At 34.5% G+C, this 20,331-nt stretch overlaps 1 protein-coding gene and 1 long non-coding RNA gene across 13 annotated transcripts in view; one reads left to right on the top strand and one right to left on the bottom strand.

Moving 5' to 3' along the window:
* Positions 1-20,331, top strand: part of LOC135126659 (ankyrin repeat domain-containing protein 17) — an 80,014-nt gene that overhangs the window by 30,236 nt on the left and 29,447 nt on the right. For 8 of the 12 annotated variants that reach the window (XM_064052704.1, XM_064052706.1, XM_064052714.1 and 5 more), the window contains 3 exons: positions 13,588-14,000; positions 14,054-14,201; positions 16,111-16,376. In XM_064052704.1, the coding sequence (XP_063908774.1) occupies positions 13,588-14,000; positions 14,054-14,201; positions 16,111-16,376 (827 nt within the window). The remainder of the gene's footprint in view (positions 1-13,587; positions 14,001-14,053; positions 14,202-16,110; positions 16,377-20,331) is intronic. The other 4 variants (XM_064052710.1, XM_064052712.1, XM_064052715.1 and 1 more) reach the window with 4 other exon arrangements.
* LOC135126661 (uncharacterized) lies at positions 9,864-10,486 on the bottom strand. Its single transcript, XR_010280113.1, has 2 exons — positions 10,318-10,486; positions 9,864-10,265 (listed from the first exon to the last, which is right to left on the bottom strand). It is a non-coding gene; the product is annotated as an uncharacterized LOC135126661 (long non-coding RNA).

Raw genomic sequence — 20,331 nt, forward strand, 5'->3', positions numbered from 1 at the left:
AACAAAGTTATTCGCCTGTTTCTGGACTGTACACTAACCCTGTGTAAAAAGATTCGATTTAGCATACCACAGAAGGCATCGATGTCTGGTCTATGCAGTTGACATGGTTATCGTTTCCAGAGCTAAAAGAGAGAAGAGTTAGATGAGGTAATTCAGAACCCCGAGAAATCGGTTAGAAAGTTAAGTTAAATTTAAAGAACAAAAAACAAAGTACATATATGGAAATAGATCTCTCAGTTCGCTAAGTCGAGTTTTCAGAAGAAACAAAAACATCTAAAAACATGTACAAAACAATACAGGGTGTTTCTGAAAGGTATGCTCAAAAATTTTATCTGATAAATCTGACCATCTCGGAAAACCAAATATGTAGTACTTTGTTAACCCCCGTTCATTTTTTCTGCGTCATTGACAAATATTAATTAGGTGTAAGGTATACAGTCGTGCTCACATAAATCCCGTACAACATCACTTTTATGTTGTGTCAAAATCAATAGCATGGATACAATTCCGATTGTCATCTGTGCGGGATTTATGCGAGCATGAGTGTACATAATTGATTGATTCCTAGCAACTGGCTAAGGTAATGGTCGATAACATATGTCGACAGTGACAAGTAAAAAGTCAAAATTTATTTCTTGCCTGTCAAGTCTTTTAGAAGAGAGATTACCAAAAAAAAACGAAGTCTTTAGTTGGGATTCAAGGAGAATATTTGACCATTGTACAATGTGCATTACCATGTGTCACTGTGGGTTTTAAAGGTCGAGGAATAATTATCTAACAATTTGTAGATATTTAAGGCGCCAGACTAAGTGGAACAGCGTTTCTCAGGGGAGTCGGCGTGTGGGGTACACATCTGAGAAAACCCTTTTTTAACAAAACTCAGTGAAAGATAAGTTGTAAAAGTGCTTAATAAAAATAAAGAAGTTTATTCTGGTATTATTCTTTATGGGGATAAATGAACGAGACCTTCATTGTTAGCCATGTACTCTACTTAAAATTTGTAAATAGCACGACTTAAAAAAAGGTCAAAAATCGCAAGGTAAAATTGTCTGTTACAATAAGTGTTCGAAATGACGTTCCTCGTTTCTAATACAGGCTTCCGCACGTCGTATTAGTGGTTGCTGCGTCCTAAAGATGATGTCAGGATTAGCTTTAATGTTTGTTACAAGTTCCTCAATGCGATTTCTTACCTGCTGAACTGTGTCCAACGGGGTTTGATACACCAACTGCTTCATGTACCCCCACAAAAAGAAATCGCCGGGATTGAGGTCGAGAGACCGAGGAGGCCATAAAACTCATTTCTGCCTATTCATCGTCCTGAGAAGTTCTCGTTAAACCACGCACGCTCTTCATGAGCAGGAGCCTCATCGTGGAGGTACCACATATCACGGCGAATACCTAGTGGTACATACATCCTCTAAAAGGTTGCCCAAGGTATTTAAAAAGCGTAAATAAGCAGTGGTTAGATGGTTTCCAACCATACATGCCAAAACATATTGACACTGAAAGAATCCTGAAAGTGCGTTTGTTGAATTGCATGGGAATTCTCGTCTGACAAAACATTGGTGTTGGCGGAATTGAAAATACCATCTCTGGTAAATGTTGCCTCATCTGTTGAAAAGAATTTTTCAGTAAAGTGTAGATTTTCTCCGTTTTTTTGAAGCAACCATTCCCAGAATGCAACCCTTTTTGGCAACTCATGCTTTAAGTGTTGTACGCGTTGCACATGATATGGATGCAGGTCCTGTTCATTTAAGGTCCTCCACACTACAAATGGCGAAACCACTATTCGGCACACCAATCTTCGCACGCTTAAGCCTGGATTTTCGTCTACGACATTTAAAATTTCCGCATTTAGTGTTTGGTTGGTTCTTTGCCGACCCCAGTCCGACGTACGTAGACGAAATGCTCCATTCACGTGAAACTTTCTGTTGCTGAGCAACGATTGTCATTTTTTACCTCCAAAGTAATGTTAGCACACCGCAAATGTTGCTTAACAACCAACAAATTGCTGTACATCAATAGCGCACAGCAAATTTTAATCAATTTTTTAGCGAATTTTATCTTTAAAACGAGAGAACTTTTATTGAGGTGATTTTGAGTTTGTGACATGTGCTTCTAATGCCCAATTCCCCGTTTCTTTTTTGACATACCTTTCAAAAACAGTCTGTATATTAGTAGTCCCACAGGATCTATAGAGTATGGGAAAAAAGGTGCTTAAAAAATATTTGGAGGTTATGAAAGTAAAAAATACCGAGAACGAAGAACTAACCAAGAACGTAAAGAACTCTAAAGAAAAGCAAATATAATTGGATCGATAAAACCTCGCAAAATACGCTGGATAGAACACATTACGAAGATCATTTTTACTTTAAGATTTGGTCACAGACTACACAGACAAGACACATACCTACTTTGAGCGAACGTGACCCTTATTGACGACTTACCTCAACCGTCACTTCATACGCGCGATTTTTAAACGCGAGGACTGCCACTTGACAACACAATCTCGGATAAAAACCAACATAATGTTAAAAAAATACATCAACAGAAGTCATATTAATTATGTTTAACCTACTAAAATAATAAAGGCGTTCGTACGTACGTTCATAGTCAAAAAAAAAACATGAACAAGCTAAAAAATTTATGAGTGCTATTAAATTTATACATTTTTTAAAAGTGAGTGAATGATTATATTGTATTGTATTGTGTGTTCTGTCGCCACAGGACTCGCAGGAGTGCGTTGTACTTCACACGTCTTGGTCGGACCGATTTTGAGGTTATATGTGGTTATGTTGTCAACCCAAAGCAAGGAGGTTTAAAAGTATATATGTAAAGTTTGTCCAGAATTATAAGAATTTTATGGACTCCCAACGTTAATTTGTTTCACAGCTCGGGCGTCAATTCTATTGTACAGGTAAAGAGCCTGTCAGGGGAAAGCCGATCTTTTCTGTACCTGAGTTCGCCCCGCTCTTCAATTAAACAATAAAACTGACAACAGGGCTGCAAAACAAATTAACTTTCGGAGTCCATATAATTCTGGACAATCTTTACTTATATTCAATATCTCTGCCCCGAAGTGTCAAAATTCTAGTTTTTCTAGTTACATTCTCCTAAAAGTTTCCACTAAACAGGGTAGCCACTACAGTATTTTGCAAATTTTTAAGCGGAATCAAGGTCATTCTTACCTAAACCGTCATTTTCCTGTGTTCAAGGGCAAAATAATTGAAATCGACTGTTTGGACTCTTGAATTAAAGACTATATTCGTTTGTCAGTGGTGGGGGAGTGGCTTGTCTGTGTAGTCTGTGATTTGGTCATGTATGCGCATTAAATGCGAGACGCAACTTCGCTAGCGTTCTATTAAATGATTCTGCCACTAAATTTAATTTTAAATACTAGATCGAAATTTCACTAAAAGGAGATTTCACAGCCTAACTTCTAAAGTATATGTGAAATGGTAATTCAATCAGACGCTAGTTGCAAATATTTGTGAACGCAATTTTCTTGAAAGATTTTATTAATATCTTCAGTTGATAGCAGTTAATATTGTGGCGTATTCTTTTTTTGTCTATTAGTATACATGTACAGGGTGTTATTGAAAGGTACGTACAACAAAATGGACAGTTCTTCGCGAAGTCTAAGAAGTCGGAAAAACTTATTTTGTGTTATCAAAATTATAAGGGGAAAATTAACCCTTATCCAACCTTTTTAGACGCTACTGAAGGATAAGTAGGTAAAATGAATTTATTTTAGTAACTCCTAGCAACTGTAACAATAAAACTTTTGTCAACACTAAATGTTGCTATAGAAACGAAAGATGATCTTTTTATCAGAGGCGTACACCGAATTTGGACATAAATTTTAATAATTTTTATCTCTAAAAGGAGAACACTTTTACCTGAACTTTTTTTAACTTTGAGCACCCATACTTCGAGACTAATTGCCGATTTTATTTTGTACGTACCTTTCAATAACAGGCTGTATTATACAGGGCGATTTATTTAACCTGAAACTTACAAATATCTAGAAAAATAAGCACTTGCGAAAAAATGTCCAGAATCAAAATTTAACCATGGCGCGGGGGAAATACATTAGTGCTAAAATTAGCCCCCCTCTCCCTCTCCTTGTAGGTGTGGCAGGGGTTAACTTCGAAACCTTAAATGGGAACTGTTATTTTTTGTTGCAGATTCGGAGTCTACGGCTAAAAGTATGTACGATTTGTCTGAAACATTTTTTTCGATTCGTGATAGATGGCGCTGAATCTACGAAATCCAAATTTTCCTATTTGTCCTACTGCGAACCGATGCATACGATTCTGCAATACGTTGGCATTAAAAAATACCCCGTTTTATGTAAATACTCGAAATTCGTCGCCAAAAAAGTTTATTCATGTTGCAAATTTCGAATAATGTGGAAATTGTTACCTGTAGAAATGTAAATGGCTGGCGAATAAACTACGTTTAGCGTAACCAAGGAACAACGATGTGGACGAAGTAGTTTTCTGTTCCCTTCGGAATGCCTGATTGATGCAAGTCCTCTTACCTTTCACGCATCAGGGCGCTGGATTTAGGCGAGTTCCTCGCATTTCAAAGTGCTTGATTTCGGTGAGTTCCCTCGTCTCTCACCCATCAGGCTAACAGAGGCCTAAAGTCTTCGGACGGGCAGGCAGGGGGTCCCTCAAAAAAAAAAAGAGGTACCCCCAAAAAGCATCACCTATCAGGCTGCTTCATTTATGTCAGTCTCTTCGCCTCTCACTTATCAGGGTGCTTAATTTACACGAGTCCACTCGCCTCATCATCTTTCAGTTAAAAGTAAGTGCTCAAAATAATGGCCTTTGAATTCAATGCACATTGAATGTAAACTGAGACATGCTTGAATCCCGCATTTCTACTTTGCTCAATCATATTCTCACGTGTTATTGGTTCTTGTTTTTAAACTCTGTCTTTGAGATAGCCCCACAAAAAGAAATCTGGCCAACCAAGATCTGGTAATCTGGCAGGCCAATTTACCGGAGCAGTTAGCATCCAGTGACCATTAAAATCATGATCAAGTACTTCACGTGCTACGATCGAATAGTGTACTGAACAACCATCATGTTGAAACCACATGTTCTGTTGCACTTCTAAGCTCAAGTTTTCAAGTAATGTTGGCAGTCCATTTTTTAAAATGTCTCGGCACATTTCACTATTCAAGTTGTCTTCAATAATGTGGCGACTCAGAATGGTATGTATAGTTTCTCAGTACGAGAAATCGAAAAAAATTGAGTTTCGTTTATTACAGCGTCATCTGTCAAGAATATAAAAAAAATTTCGACAAACCTACGTACTTTTAGCCGTAGAATCCGAATCTGTAGTGAAACGTCGGGGTTCCTGTTGAAGATTTCAAAGTTACCCCCTTCTCCACCTACAAGGAAGGGGGGACCACTTTTTTGCACCAAAGTATTTCCCCCATGGAATAATTAAATTTTGAACGAAAAAAACCATATTTTAAGCGAAGGAAGTATTGTAATCGAGTCCGTCGGCCGACTCTCTGCTTTTAGAGAATTTAATTACAGAAAACACGACCTTTCATGACCCCTAGAGTACGAAGAAATAGATCTCCTGTTTGCGTCTGTCTGTCTTCCGCCCCGATTTTTATTAGACAGATGATCTTCGTAAGTAGGTACAGTTGCGGCCACAAAATGTTGGGTAGTTCTGTCATTTCAGTGATATAAACTCTAAAATAGGCTTTGCGTACTTAAAACCTTAAATTTGCCATGTTTGTCATTTTGACGTAGACTGGAATGTGGATGATGACGTATGTCAAAATTTGTTTTTTAAAAGTGACAATTATTATGACAATAAAAGGTAAGTTCGGTTTCCACACTCTTAACGCTCATTTGCCTCCTAATGCACCTTTTCCGTTCGGTTTGATGTACAGATGGAGCGCACCCCAATAGCGTTCGGTTACACAAGTGTAGGGTGAAAAGTGTTAACTCCGCCAGCCCTACCTCAAAATTAGAAGTGCTTGAAATTGTAAAGCTACGCATGCGCATTGAAATTGTCACTACTGTAATTTTAGTTTTTATTTTGATTATTTTAAAATTAAAAGTAGTTAGATAGTTATTGTATTTGTAGTGAACTGTGAATAATCCATAATGGAAAATATGACAATTGACATTTAATAGATATTTACGATATGTGTATCGTAATGTGGAATTTTACGATACGCGATGGAAAAATTGTCCAACGAGCCGAAGGCGAGTTGGATAATCCATCAAGTATCGTAAAGAAACATTACGATACAAATATTGTACAACGTTTTATCTACTTTCAATAATTTTTATAATAATTAACACAGATATTTTTGTGTAATTTTTTAAATTGTGTTTATGGAGAAAAAATAAGGCGGCTAAATTAGTAACCCTAGTTACTGATTTGTTTACGTTTTTCACAAGCGTTCAGTGAAAGCAATTTATGTGCAAAAATTAGTGATTCAGAGGATAATGTGCCTTCTGATATTGAAGTGGCTGCTCAATCTGCTATCTGCTATCGATACGTTAGCTCCTGGTAAATCTAAAGAACGTTACGAGATAGGGTACAAATATTTTGATGAATGGATAGAAGTTAAGAAAATTGGTGACGTTTCTGAACAAGGTGATGCATTCCTATTTTGCTGAACAAGCAGAGAAGTTAAAACCATTCTCCTTATGGTGACGATATTCCATGTTGCGAACTTTGGTGTTGATTACGAAGAATATTGATATTACTGAATATCATCAGGTTGTGGCTTTCTTCTCGGAAATCAGAAGGTTACCGACCCAGAAAATCGTTTATTTTTTCCAAAGAAGAGATAAATCAATTTCTTAAGAAAATGAATGATAAGGATTTCTTATTTATGAAGGCAAATTGCAGCTCATATTAATAAAAAACAATCTCAAATTTATATAGTTTCAGGTTATTTTGATAGTCGGAGTGTTTGGTGCTTGTCGACACGAGGAGATCACAAATTTGACGACACGAGACGTTAGAGCCGAAAAAGAATTTATCAAGATCACCTTACTGAATTCAAAAACTAAAATTATGTGGAATTTGCTATAACGAGAGGAAATTTTCAGGGAATAATTAACATGTTGCTTGGTTATAGAGGCTGGAAGTCGGATAGCATGGCAGAAGGATATGTTGAACTCTCTGTCGAAAATAAGAAAATAATTGCTAAGAAAATAATGGGTTTTTCAGTTACTGTGGGTTCAACAAATTAGGTCACGGTAGAGAAGCCCAGCTTCAACATAGGAACAGCGTCTGGAGTTAACTTTATAAATGTTTCAAACTGTGTAATTTATGTTAATAAATGGTTTTGCAACTTTCTTTTCTAAAAGTCACTCTTTACCGCACTGTGCGGTAATTGTTCCTTTACCGCACTTAGTGCGGTAAAAACTACCATTACAATATCAAAGAAAAACCTGTAATCTGGCACATTACTTAATGAAAGTAGATAAAAATAGTTTCACAAACTCAAGTGCGTTCGTTTACCGTAGTTTCATTCGTTTCACTCCAATATCACGTGACTTCACTCCTGCACCTTTCCACTCCGTGTCGGAGTGAGCAGCCGAACTTACCTAAAGCATAGACTACATCGTGTTTTTTTTTAATGACAGAAAAATACTGCCCAAGATTTTCTGGCTGAAACTGTACTGGGCCGATTGTAGTCAAACTTTATATTTATATTAGGAATACAATGTAGAAGGTAAAATGCTAACCAAAATTTGCCTAATCATTCCCATGATGACGTCACTTCAAAATTGTAAATAGGAAATGGGTTTTAAATTGTATAAAACGACATACTCCTACACATCTAGTAGTCTTAGGGCCGGTTGCATAAACGCAAATCAAATTTAATCTCTGATTAAGAACAATTGTAACTATGAAAATAACAATCGTTACTATGGAGTTAATCAGAGATTAAATTTGATTTGCGTTTATGCAACCGGCCCTAAGAGCCAGTGGCCGGCTACCTGTATGTAATTGACCAGACCTCGAATTTTGTACAGAGAGTCTCCTCGATCCAACATACAAGGACTGAGGACTCACTAAGCCCAGCGCGGCTGGCGTAGCTCAGGTATGCCAGGTATCAAAAAATGACTAATTTTAAATGCATTTGACCATGTCTGCCATTTGGAAATTTTAAAATATATATTTATTTTTATTAAAAAATAACCATGGCAGACCATTATCACGCGTCTAACATCGTGGCAGACAATTTTGAAAGTGCAAAAAATATAAAATTTTCAAACTAATTTTGACCAAGTCTGCCATTAATATATTTTGTTGATTGTAGTCTTAAAATATTATATTTATCACGGCAGACGTTTTTATGGAGTACATATACACTTCAGAAATCTTAACTACTACCCGAGCAGATATATAAAAATGACGCATTATATCTTACATTTATTTCATCTGCTTGAAATTAAATTTATTGTTGCTTTTAAAAATTGATATTTGATTGTATAATATCATTAACAGTTCGATAAGAATGACAGTTTCGAAAGTTCAAATGTATCAGTTGATTACCGACAAATGATACCAGTTCATCAGTACACCAATGTATAATAAAGAAATCAATGACAGCTTGTTTAAATTTCGTATTTTTTATCTCCTTTGTAAAATCTGATGGTCGTACCTGGTCAGGCCCAGAAAATGTGAAATCAATTAACGATGCGTCATGTCGTAGACTTCTTTCATTGTCTTTTATAGATGGATGCAAATATTGGTCGAAAATTACGTCGATTCTTCGTGCTGGATATTTTGTTATCATCTGCAAAAATTTTTTGGAAATATTTTCTAATGTTTTTGGTACTTCTTTCATAAAACGAAGAATGAAAAACCCATCAATTAAAAATACATCTGTATTGTGAGGTGGTTCCTGATCAATATTTGGTTCCAGACATTTAGCAAGTACAGATTTGACAGTTTTACAAATACTCCCATTTAAATGACATAAAGCTAGAGGTACAGGAGTTATCGGATACGATATGTGAATTCCTACAGAAATATCAATTTTTAAAAACAACAATAAATTTAATTTCAAGCAGATGAAATAAATGTAAGATATAATGCGTCATTTTTATATATCTGCTCGGCTAGTAGTTAAGATTTTGTTATCTGCTGAAGTGTATTATAGGTACTCAATCAAAACGTCTGCCGTGATAAATATAATATTTTAAGACTACAATCAACAAAATATATTAATGGCAGACTTGGTCATAATAATTTGAAAATTTTATATTTTTTTGCACTTTCAAAATTGTCTGCCACGATGTTAGACGCGTGATAATGGTCTGCCATGGTTATTTTTTAATAAAAATAAACATATATTTTAAAATTTCCAAATGGCAGACATGGTCAAATGCATTTAAAATTTGTTATTTTTTGATGCCTGGCGTACCTGAGCTCCAGCTACGCCAGCCGCGCTGGGCTTAGTGAGACCTCAGTCCTTGTATGTTGGATCGAGGAGACTCTCTGTACAAAATTCGAGGTCTGGTCAGTTACATACAGGTAGCCGGCCACTGGCTCTTAAACTATAGAGTCCGTTCTCTTTTAGAACGACACAGTGAGTCATCCAGATCTGACAACTATATAGTGTACCTATATAATATATAAATAATATATTAATATATTATATACACTAGAAACAGTATGTTTTCGGCCAGTGACGTAACATATAGTTTTGGAAAAGGTTCTTGTCAGAGTTGAATTTGTTTATAAAAAATATTTTTGAAGTGTTTTCTAAAGCAAGGTCATAGTTGAAATTAAGCATACAAATTATATTTTTTGTTAATTCTAATAATTAAATAGAACGTTAATTTCAATAAACATCAAGATGTGGATACATGTATTTTATTTAATGTGAGCAAAATTCATCAGCGTGAATATTGTGTCGATTCGGAAAAATATCGCTTCTATTTCACCTTCGTGTAAATCACTCTTTGGACTGCTACGTTTTCTACATTTTTTGGGACTAGAAAATTAAGATACTTTTCCTGTTTCTACATCGAGAGCCTCTTTGTGAATTCTCTTGTAGGTACTTCGGCCAATTTTAGTAGCTGCCAGAACTATCGCCCTGAATTTTTTTAATGGGATTTTTTGGCCATTCCCCGCCTCATCTTTCATGAAACACAAAACATTTGCGATAATTTCGCGCTCTTGGGAGTGAATTACCTTCCCTTTAACACCAATTTTCTTGTTTGAGGGCATGTTGCAATCCAAAAGGTTAGGAACGCTTACTAAAAAGTCACAACGGTGTTCATTTTATTTTCCAGTTTCCCAAATACTTACTAATAAAAGGCCAAACCAACTCAATAGTTCTCAAAAGAACTGATTTTAAGGAGATAATATAATCTATATAATATAACTCAGAAAACACCGAACACATCAAACGACCGACAACAACAAACAAGTGAAGCGAAGTGGTAATCACCTGACGCGTAGACACTGACACACGACGTACCCCTAGATTTGAATATGGACTCAACTCCTGCGCGACGAAAATGCGTTTGATCGCGCAGCTTTACAAGGGGTTCTTCTAAGGGTGATTCCACTCTAGTTTATGACTCCGTGTTGAGTGACCCGAAACATCCACATTTTTGGAAAAAAAGCAAAATTATGAAACTCGACTCAACTCTAAAATGTTGGATATGTTTCATAAATACTTCATTAAAATTCTGATTTGTTTTTTCACTTCACTGAATCTGTACAATTTGATATATACAAAACGCACTTGACATACACCTTGTAAAAGTTTTATGACTTGAGCGGCTTAAGCCAAAGCACCTTTATAAGTCAAACTGGCTCTTGTATAACTTAACTCAGTTTACATATACCTAGTAAAACTTTACAGCTCCATTATGGCAACAATGGACAGTAATAATCCTTGCGCTTCGGGTCCATTACAAGGGTGGTTTGGCTTACGTAAGTCGTAAAAGTTTTAGAAGGTGTATGTCAAGTGAGTTTTGTATACATGTCCTTGCAAAAATATTAATGACGTCATCACAAGATTTTGTAATGGAAAAACTCATTTGAAATAAACGCTTTATTTTAACTTATAAGTAGAGAGCGGAAAATATGCAGCAAAATTTTGGGAAATATGATCGTATGATATGCATCAAATTTATGCAAATATGCAGTAACTTTCTTAATATATGCAGAGATATGCAGTTGCATAAAATATACTTCAAAAATAAAAAAAAAAATCGTAATAACGGAATTAAATTTATTTACAAATTACAAAAACAGGTTTCCCGAGCATACGTTTTGTTACAAAAAATACATAAATTACAGTGCAAAGTGTTTAATTAATTCTCAGTAACACATAAATCACATTTTTAAAGATAATATTGTTATACTAAAAAATAAATATAAACAGAACAAATTGAAAAAATAGTAGTAATTGAGTATTTAATTGCTATTTTGGTAACAGTTTATTTTTAAATATTTTTCGAAATATTCTAACAAAAAAGTTTTTCCGGTGATTCTAAAATATGCTTTTGTAAGTAGAAAAAGTGCGTACTACGTCCACAGATGTACAAAAATCCTTACCGGTTTAGAGCAGGCGCGACAAAACAGAGTTCCTTCTTGAAGAATACGTTCAGGGAAAGGTTTAATCCATAAATTAATTAGAGTTATCGTCGACATATTGACACACCTGTATCGCTTTAAATGCTTTCAGTGCAAACTCACGATGAAAAATAAGTAGGGTAACGTCCCTTCGACCACCGTAAAACATACCATTAATACGTTTAAGTAACGAACAAAAATATTGGGAATGAACGGTATTTCCAAAAATAATTAGAGCCCGAATTTACCTAGAAGAATGGCTTAACACCCGGTGGTTTCTCCAAACTACCATAAAACCCAAACCTTTACTGGTTATTTGAGCTCAGGACAACAGTTGCAGTATGATTAATGAAATTTCGTTTTTCTAGATAAATGCCGATAGAATGACTTTTTTTTTCAAATTAGCACAAAAATTGATAAAAATGCAAAATAAGCAGCAGAAGGCAAATATATGCAAATATGCTATTTTTTTATAGCTGTGTTCTTTTTTAATTAGCATGATTCGTTCAGATATTAAATATTAAGACTTATATGCAAAAAATAACGGATATGCAAATTTCATAAAATCCGCTCTCTACTTTATAAGGGTTATCATAAATAAATAAAATTCGCAAAGTCAAATCTTATAATTTGTCGAACAATCTGGTTTTATTGTACTGAACTTCAGGGGCAAAAGAATAACATTCGACCAATTTTTTTTTTTTCTTTGAATTGGTGCAACTGCTTTTATTCCCAGGGCCATTTTTTAGTTCATACCGGTATTTTAAACAACGCCTCTTTAAATTTGTTTAGAAACAAAGAATTATTATTGTTACCAAAACAAACACCTGCAACTTTTTTTTCTTATTACTGTTATTATTATATGTTGCATTTGACATACACCAAAAACGTTTTAAACAAAATCTTTTGTAAAAAAGCGATTGCTTGGGTGGACGAAGAGCAATATATACTGCTCCACCAAATTAACGCACCACTAGAAAAAATTTAAAAAACTATTACAACCTCTGTAAAATAAATTTCAAAGTACATGTTTTAGAAAGAAAGTATAATAACGTTAAATAACTTGTTTGTTGTTGTTTTATAACTTCAAAAGTTACAAGAAATTAGGAAGACAATGCCAATTATTCGTAGAACGTTAACTACATATATCAATGCTTGAGCAGTGCGCACAATAAACTCAGATGAACTGCTACAGAAAAAATATTTTTGACTATTTAACATCGACGATTTCGTACTTGAAGGAGCAATATAGTGAAAAAATATTTTTTCCAAACATAACTTCATTTGACAATATCAAACATAACCTTCTGTGACATAATGCTTGACATGGTTACTAAATCGACCCTTATTGATTGCGTACAGGGGGGAGGAAACAGAGAAGTCACAGCTACACTGCTACTAAAAAAATATAAATGTGTGACCTTGAAAAGCTTAATGCAACGGGAACCAAGTTTACGTAAAACGAACAATGCCTCCACTCACTTATCTTAACAAAGTTCATATAATATTTCTTGTCCAGAACGGTAGGTCTTACAACCAAGTGTCAGAAAGATTGAATATCCCAAAAAGTACAGTATGTTATACTGTTCAAAAATTTATTAGAGAAGGTATGTTGGAACGGTGCCCATGTTCAGGAGGACGCCGAATATCCACACCTGATGACGACGCGCGATTAATTAATATTATTCAACAGAATCCTTTCACTACTGCTTTTGAAGTGGTAGCTGTTGGCAGTTTTTCTAGGTCCTCACAAAAATATTATTACAAAAGTAACTATTATCACACGAGTCAAACAGAAAAGTTTGTTTGAAATTAATACAGGCGTCCTAGGATTGTCATAAAACAACAGCAACTGGAACACACAAATCTGGTGATATTTTTCTTTTAATTTTGACAATGTGACGCTTGTATGAACTCGAGAATTCTTAATAGTAACGTAGTTTATCGATATACGAGATATGTTTTTAAATTGTATGAATGTGTTGGTTACAGCGGCTGCAGTCCTGCAAGAAGTTCCCGAGGCCGTACGAATAGTATCTCAGGACGATTCCAGCAGTCCATCGCTGGATGTTTCCAAACAGCAAGTATCACCCACTTCAAGTAGAACATCCGAGAATCAACAAAATCAAACCACTTTTAGAAAAGCGCCGACGTTGTCAAAGAGCCGATCTGCTAGTGCCGTGTACGATGGGGCTCTAACTTCAGCTGAAGCCCAACAGGTTCGCACCCAGCCATTACCACTAAACGATTTCGATGATGAGACCATGGAGTTCCTCAACAAAGAAGATCCAAACAGTACGCTAATTGATTTTATCAAAAGTCGTAAGAAACAGTACAATGTAGTGTCGTCTTCGGGTACAGATGAGGGCACCTCACAAAAACAACAAATTCTTGAGGAGTTGCATGTAAGTTAAGTTAGTGAGTTGCCCTGATGGAGTTGACAGCGTTCACTTTTTAGCGGGTTGAACGTGAACTTCATGGGAAGCAATCTTCTCATAGCCACGTTTTTCAATATGCAATTCCTCAAGATCAGTGTCCTGCTGCTACTAATAATTCACTGCCTCATATGTTAAATATTGACATTGCTATGCAACAACAGCAGCAAGGTACGTATTTTTATGCATGTCTTGAGCGGAGAATTTACACGAGTTATCTCATCAACTTTCATTTGTGTATAATATGTAACCTTCCTGCTTTGTTGTAAGCTTCGTAATTTATAAAAGTTATAACATTTTGGCGTATGAAGGCATGAGGCATAAATATTACGTTTTGTGTGACAGTTGTCCACAGTTTTCATAGAATTTTCAAATTGTCTTATTTATTATTGTTTTTAGATGTATGTACTTAGATGCCGCTTATCATGCCTTCAGATACATACTTTAAATACACTACATAAAAGGACGTGAATGGGATCAATGTTAACAGCTTTTGTGTTAATGCATGCTAACATCTCCCTGTTATAATAAATCATTTTAAAACAACGATAATAATAATAGCAGACGAATTTGTATGCTGCAATTCTAGGATCTCAACAGTTTTTTATTAATCTAATCAGTGCATACCATTACTTGGTTTAGTGCCCGTAATAATAGAACTTTTGCCTAGATGCCGATTATTTCCGGGTCGGTGGTGGATCCTAATAATAATAATAATATTACTTCTTTAATTTATGAAGTTTCAGCAATTAGAAATAAAAATTGCAGTTTATTTGAATAATTGTAGAAATATATAAATACTCCATTTGAATAAGAAAACACAACTAATTTTCTTTGATAAACGTAAGAAGCAATTTAGAGGTCTTGAGTGCACTGACATTAGTAAAAAAAAGTCTTGCAAAAATTAATTGCTTATCTTTTGAAGTCTTATACTTGAGAAGTATTTAACACAAGCTAAAAAAGAAACCTATGAATTGACCATATTCATTTTATAAAAAGTGTGCAGTAAGATAATTTGTTATAATTTCAATAATAAAGCGCTTGAATCACGTAGAAATGAGGTTAAAGGATAACAAAGCCGCTTGCTTGCTATATGAACATCGCATAAAATAATTGTACTGAAATATTGCATACAGATTTTTTTAAGGTAATCCTCATTATTGTAGTAGTATTCAACTCCGTAAAGGGATAATTAAAGGTAACGCCACGTTTTGTACAATTATAATTACTACTGAGTATTGTGTAGATTATAGATATGTTTCAGAAGCTTTCAAATAGAGTTGTGGAAAGGTTCGAAAGGTAAAACAATAAATATATTAATCAAAGAACTGAACTCCATGGCAATATTTTTTATAATTTGAAAACAATTGCGAATAAATTTGTTCTAATATTTCAAGTAATTGGAGTTTATAGAATGACGAAAAAAATCAAGTAATGATAAGTATATAACTTCAGTTTGAAAAACATTAACGAATATAACGTTAAAAACATTTAAAAATTGTCTTAAACAAGGAAAATTTTTCAGTGTATATACTATAATGCTAGGTGGAGTTAAATTTTAATGTTAAAACCTTACCTAAGATAGGATTACAGAATAAATTTCACACAGTTCGATAATAGTGTCAAAGTTTTGTAAGAAGCCTCTATATATTTTATACAACAATAAATTTCAAATTTAAAATAGTTTGAATTCTATTTTAAAATTAGCACTTAATGACCATGTCAAAATAAATATTAGTTCTATGGTATAGCTTTAATGTGTAGCAGTTACTTTTATACAATTTTGTGATGTGCCCCTACCTGTTTCCCATACCTAAACATGCTTTATTAAACTAATTTGGGAAAATATATAATGCATGCTCGAAAAACTTATTGCTTAATCTATAACCAATATTCATCACATAGTTTTTTACGTGGTGTCAGTTTGTGCTTTTTGTCAGCTAGATGCGCCAAATTATTTTTTATACAAATCCAAAGCGCCATCTTACCACTACTTTAACCACGCATGCGTCCGCCTAATTTTCCTATTGGGTGCATGAGAATCCATGTGGCTATGGTTCTGATAGCGCATATTTATCAGGGCTGGGGACTGGCATGACAGGTTCCATGTTTCCTGCCAACAATCTACAAGTCCACAATACTTTCTACACAGGAGGAGCAACATGCTTGCAATCCCCTCTCAAGTTGGCCGTCAGCGGAGATACGGGAACATTCACCCAGAATCAAACACAACCGGCATTTTATTTTACGCCTCTTACGACATCCGTTGCTTTACCCACTGCCAGCACCACTACGACTCAACCGATCAAGTTTCAGAGCGTGCCGTCACATGCAGAAGTCAGCCAAGTAAGTGTTGAAAATTAGGTAATCTAAAATTCTGACCTTTTTACACCGTGTAATTATCACCAAATGTCGTTTGGTATTTCGATGCTAGATGCTCATTATTTCGATTTTAGTTGATTGCACCTTATGTTGGGTTGTTTGAAAAGTCCGTAGCGATTTTTGTTAAAAAATAGGATTTTCAATCAATAAATAGGTATAACTACCATTTTTGTTAATGACGTCCTTCTGTCTTTGAGGCAACTTAAAAAGTTAAGCAGGTTTCTGAGAAAAAAAAAAACGGTAACGGTAAAAAAGCGTAAGACTATGCCTGTATTTCTAGTGAGTTTTTCCGTTTGAGAATGTTCCCATCAATATTTCAGCAAGGAAACGTATGTCAATTCCAAGACGTGGAGTGTAGTACTAACAATAAAACAGTGTGTACCGTTCTTGATTTGATCAATAAAAAATAAATCCAAGGTTATTTAGACAGAACTTCCCTTACTCCTGAAGTACAGTACAACCACAGTATACATATTTACTACGTATACAGTAGCGACAAGAGCTCCGAATCCCTTTGTTCTCGGCGTGCCAATTTCTATGACCTTCAAAGTCATTAAGTAGGGTTTCATTGGTTCTAATGGTGGGAGTACAGCCCCGCGAAATGTAAATAAGCATTGAGAAAACTTTGGTCTTTAAAAAGGTGTTTGTATAAAAACTACTATTTCTGAAGTAACTTAGCTCTGTAAATAATGAAACCAAATAGGCAAAAAGATTATTAACATAAAATTATTATTCTTAAAATCAAATTTAAAAAAAAAAAATTAAAGTAATAATAAAATTAAGAATGTCTGGTCTTGGTAATCACCAACAACAGACCTTTTAATAGTTTTATTTTATTCATATAAAATACATATGGTAATAAATTAACAATAATTTATTAACTACTTATTACTGACAACAATAATACTCCTTATTGTCTGGTTTGAACCTAAAATACTCCACAATTTTTTTTAATTGAATTAATTAGCACGCACGTAAACACGAAACGTTACTAGCACAGAACACTTATTACTTACCTACTAGTCGCCAAGTTGTTGCAAAGTGCTGGTAATACAAGTAGAGTGCATGCGTGAGCATTCAAACTACAATTTTTGGAACTCTTGTCATTTCTGTATACGTAGTAAATATATATACTACGGTACAACATATCCAGCTCCTTCGAAAAATGATAAGATTTGATTTTTTTTTTTTTTTGATAACCCTCCCAGCCCGGCTTTCGCACAGGTAATATTAAGTATCAATGTCCGCATCATTTGTCTGGCGTAATAAAGTTGTGTATGTATATTATTTAGCTTATTTCAATATTCCCCGAAAAATACTACAAACAATGTTTATTCAAGCCAATGTACTGAAATAGTCAATTAACTACTAAAATTAACTCAAACAAAAGTACGTAATTAATAAAACGTATTTACGAAACACATTTTTAACAGATCTATCTAATAACAATGCATGACACAACACTGTGAAACAAAACAAATATGCAGCGTACGATATTCTAACGGTTTACGCAGCCCATGCCACTCAAGCTTTTAGATGGCGTGCTTTTTTCCGACTTACTCAACAATATTATTATAGTTCGGCCAATTTACAGAAAACCTTCATAAATTATACACCTAAACCTTCCTCCTGAATCAGAATCACTCTATCTATTGGTGAAAACCGCATGAAAATCCGTACAGTAGTTTTTGAGATTATCGCGTTCATACAGACAGACAAGAGACTTTGTTTTATATTACGGTATAGTGATAAAGGTAAAAAAAGATATGTAATGTTAAAATGTTGTACAATTTTGATTTTTTTTTTTTTCTAAATTTCCGAATACCTACGATACGACAAAAAATCAGGAAGGATTCATAACTACAAGTGTAGGAGTATGTTATTGTAGCAAATTTAAATAACATTTATTCGACGAAGTTGTATTATGTCATTGGGCGGGAATAAACGGATAAGATTTCAAAGCATTCGATTTTGCGTTTTAAAAGTGAAATTGTAAAATATTGTTACATCATTTTGATTTTTTCTAAAAATCTGGATGTCTAGGGTATAAACTTAACACGGATTCATAAATCACAAGCACAGGAGTGTAGTTTTATAAAATTTGACTAAAATCGGCGTGGGTAAAACTCAACAATTTATTTCTTAGTAACTCAAATCTATACGGCTAATTGCACAGCGATTATGTACAAAATAATTTCAACTGGAATGGATTTGATTGGACTTTATTTCTCTCATTGTCTCGAAGGCACGGTGTATAATAAGTTAGGTGTTACGACGAAGCGTATTCACCGTACATCGAGTTGACGCCGGTTTAGTCACGATGAGCGGTCGAGAGAGACAGACAGCGGCGGCCTGTAACCTCTCACTCAGATCTGTTTAGCAGCGTTTGGCAGGCTTTTTCCCTCTGTAGGTGTGACAGATTTTGCTAGGTTTTCTCTGCGATTTTTTACTTGTTTTTTGATTTATCAATAAAAATGGGTAGAAACAGTGTTTACTGGAATGGCTCTTTTATTGCAGTAATGAGCTGCTTTTGAACAACACTTTGCACTAAAAAATACTGGTCGTCGCTATAGTAATAGTAGGCATTTTATGTTGAATTTTATTTTTACTTAAAACAATTACTCCCTTTTTATCGGTTATGTGTTATGTTTATTTTCAGAGGGTTTTTGAATGCGATATGTATTTTTTCTTTATTCCACATAAACTATATTTTTTGCAGAGATTTCTCGGCACAATTCGACAAACAGGTTGTGCCAATGGACATCCCTCATTTATAACTTTTTTGCAGCTATACCGAATGTTATCGGTTTATAAATTATTAAAACCTCCGAAACTTGGCAATTGCACACAGATGCAGGAAAACAGTAATGCAATCATTCGTTATCATTTAATGACTTCAAAAATATTTTTGAAACAAATACCAGAATGCGGAAAAAATCATGTTGAGAAAATAAAAAGGAAAATTGAATATATCTTAGATACAGATTCACCGATTAACGAATTAGGCGAACAACTATTTGAAGATGTCACTATAACTAAAATTGTTGACAACATCATTTATTACTTAGCTGGATTTGTGGCAAAAAAATTGTACAATACTTCAAAATGTAATATTTGCCGTGAACAGTTATATAACAAAGAAGATCCATGTTCTAGTATAATATACATCTGAATTTACTAGTACAAAATCCAGGGGGTGGTTAAACCATCCAGATTTGTTAATGTTTAATATGTTCCGATAGGTGGAAGGGATATTTATGAAATATATCAATTTTGTGGATGTATTCGATGCAACAATTGAAGAGCTATTCGCAACAAAAATTTTTATGACTATTTACTTTCCTTTTTATTGTGAAGAGCATAGAATGGAAATATTTTCAAAGGCAATATATTTTTACACAATTATGCTAATTAAACAATTTTATAAACACGAACAAGAGAAAACAACCAAGGCATGTGCAGAAAAAAGAAAAGAGTCTCGACTGTAGACTACGGAATAATGGTAAATTTTTATTTCTCAAACAGTAAAGCAGATAATGGTTAATGGATATTTTTTAGTTGCCTTGTGAAACGAACAGAAGTGAGTGAAACTAATATAATATGTGAAGGCGAAAAGAACTATCTTTAACAACGAGTTTACATTCATCTTTTTAAATAAATTATTAGGTATTTTAACAATGTTTAAAGTTTTTATTTTAATACAACGGATAATTAATTTTGATGATTTTTTGACCTAAATGGCTTTAATTCCGACAAATACTTCTCCCGTCTCTTTCCCGTCATTGCGATTAAATGATGGCCGCCCTCTTCTGTTTCTCTCACTCCAAATCTGTGACTAGTTGGGGACACGTTTCACGCGCTCGTCGGAACACCTAACTTATTATACACCGTGCTCGAAGGTCTCCGTCACCGCTTCTAG

The sequence above is a fragment of the Zophobas morio genome, unplaced genomic scaffold (genome assembly GCF_036711695.1).
Source record: "Zophobas morio isolate AGI-343-1 ecotype UQ-CSIRO unplaced genomic scaffold, CSIRO_AGI_Zmor_V1 ptg000011l, whole genome shotgun sequence".
Lineage (NCBI taxonomy): Eukaryota > Metazoa > Arthropoda > Insecta > Coleoptera > Tenebrionidae > Zophobas > Zophobas morio.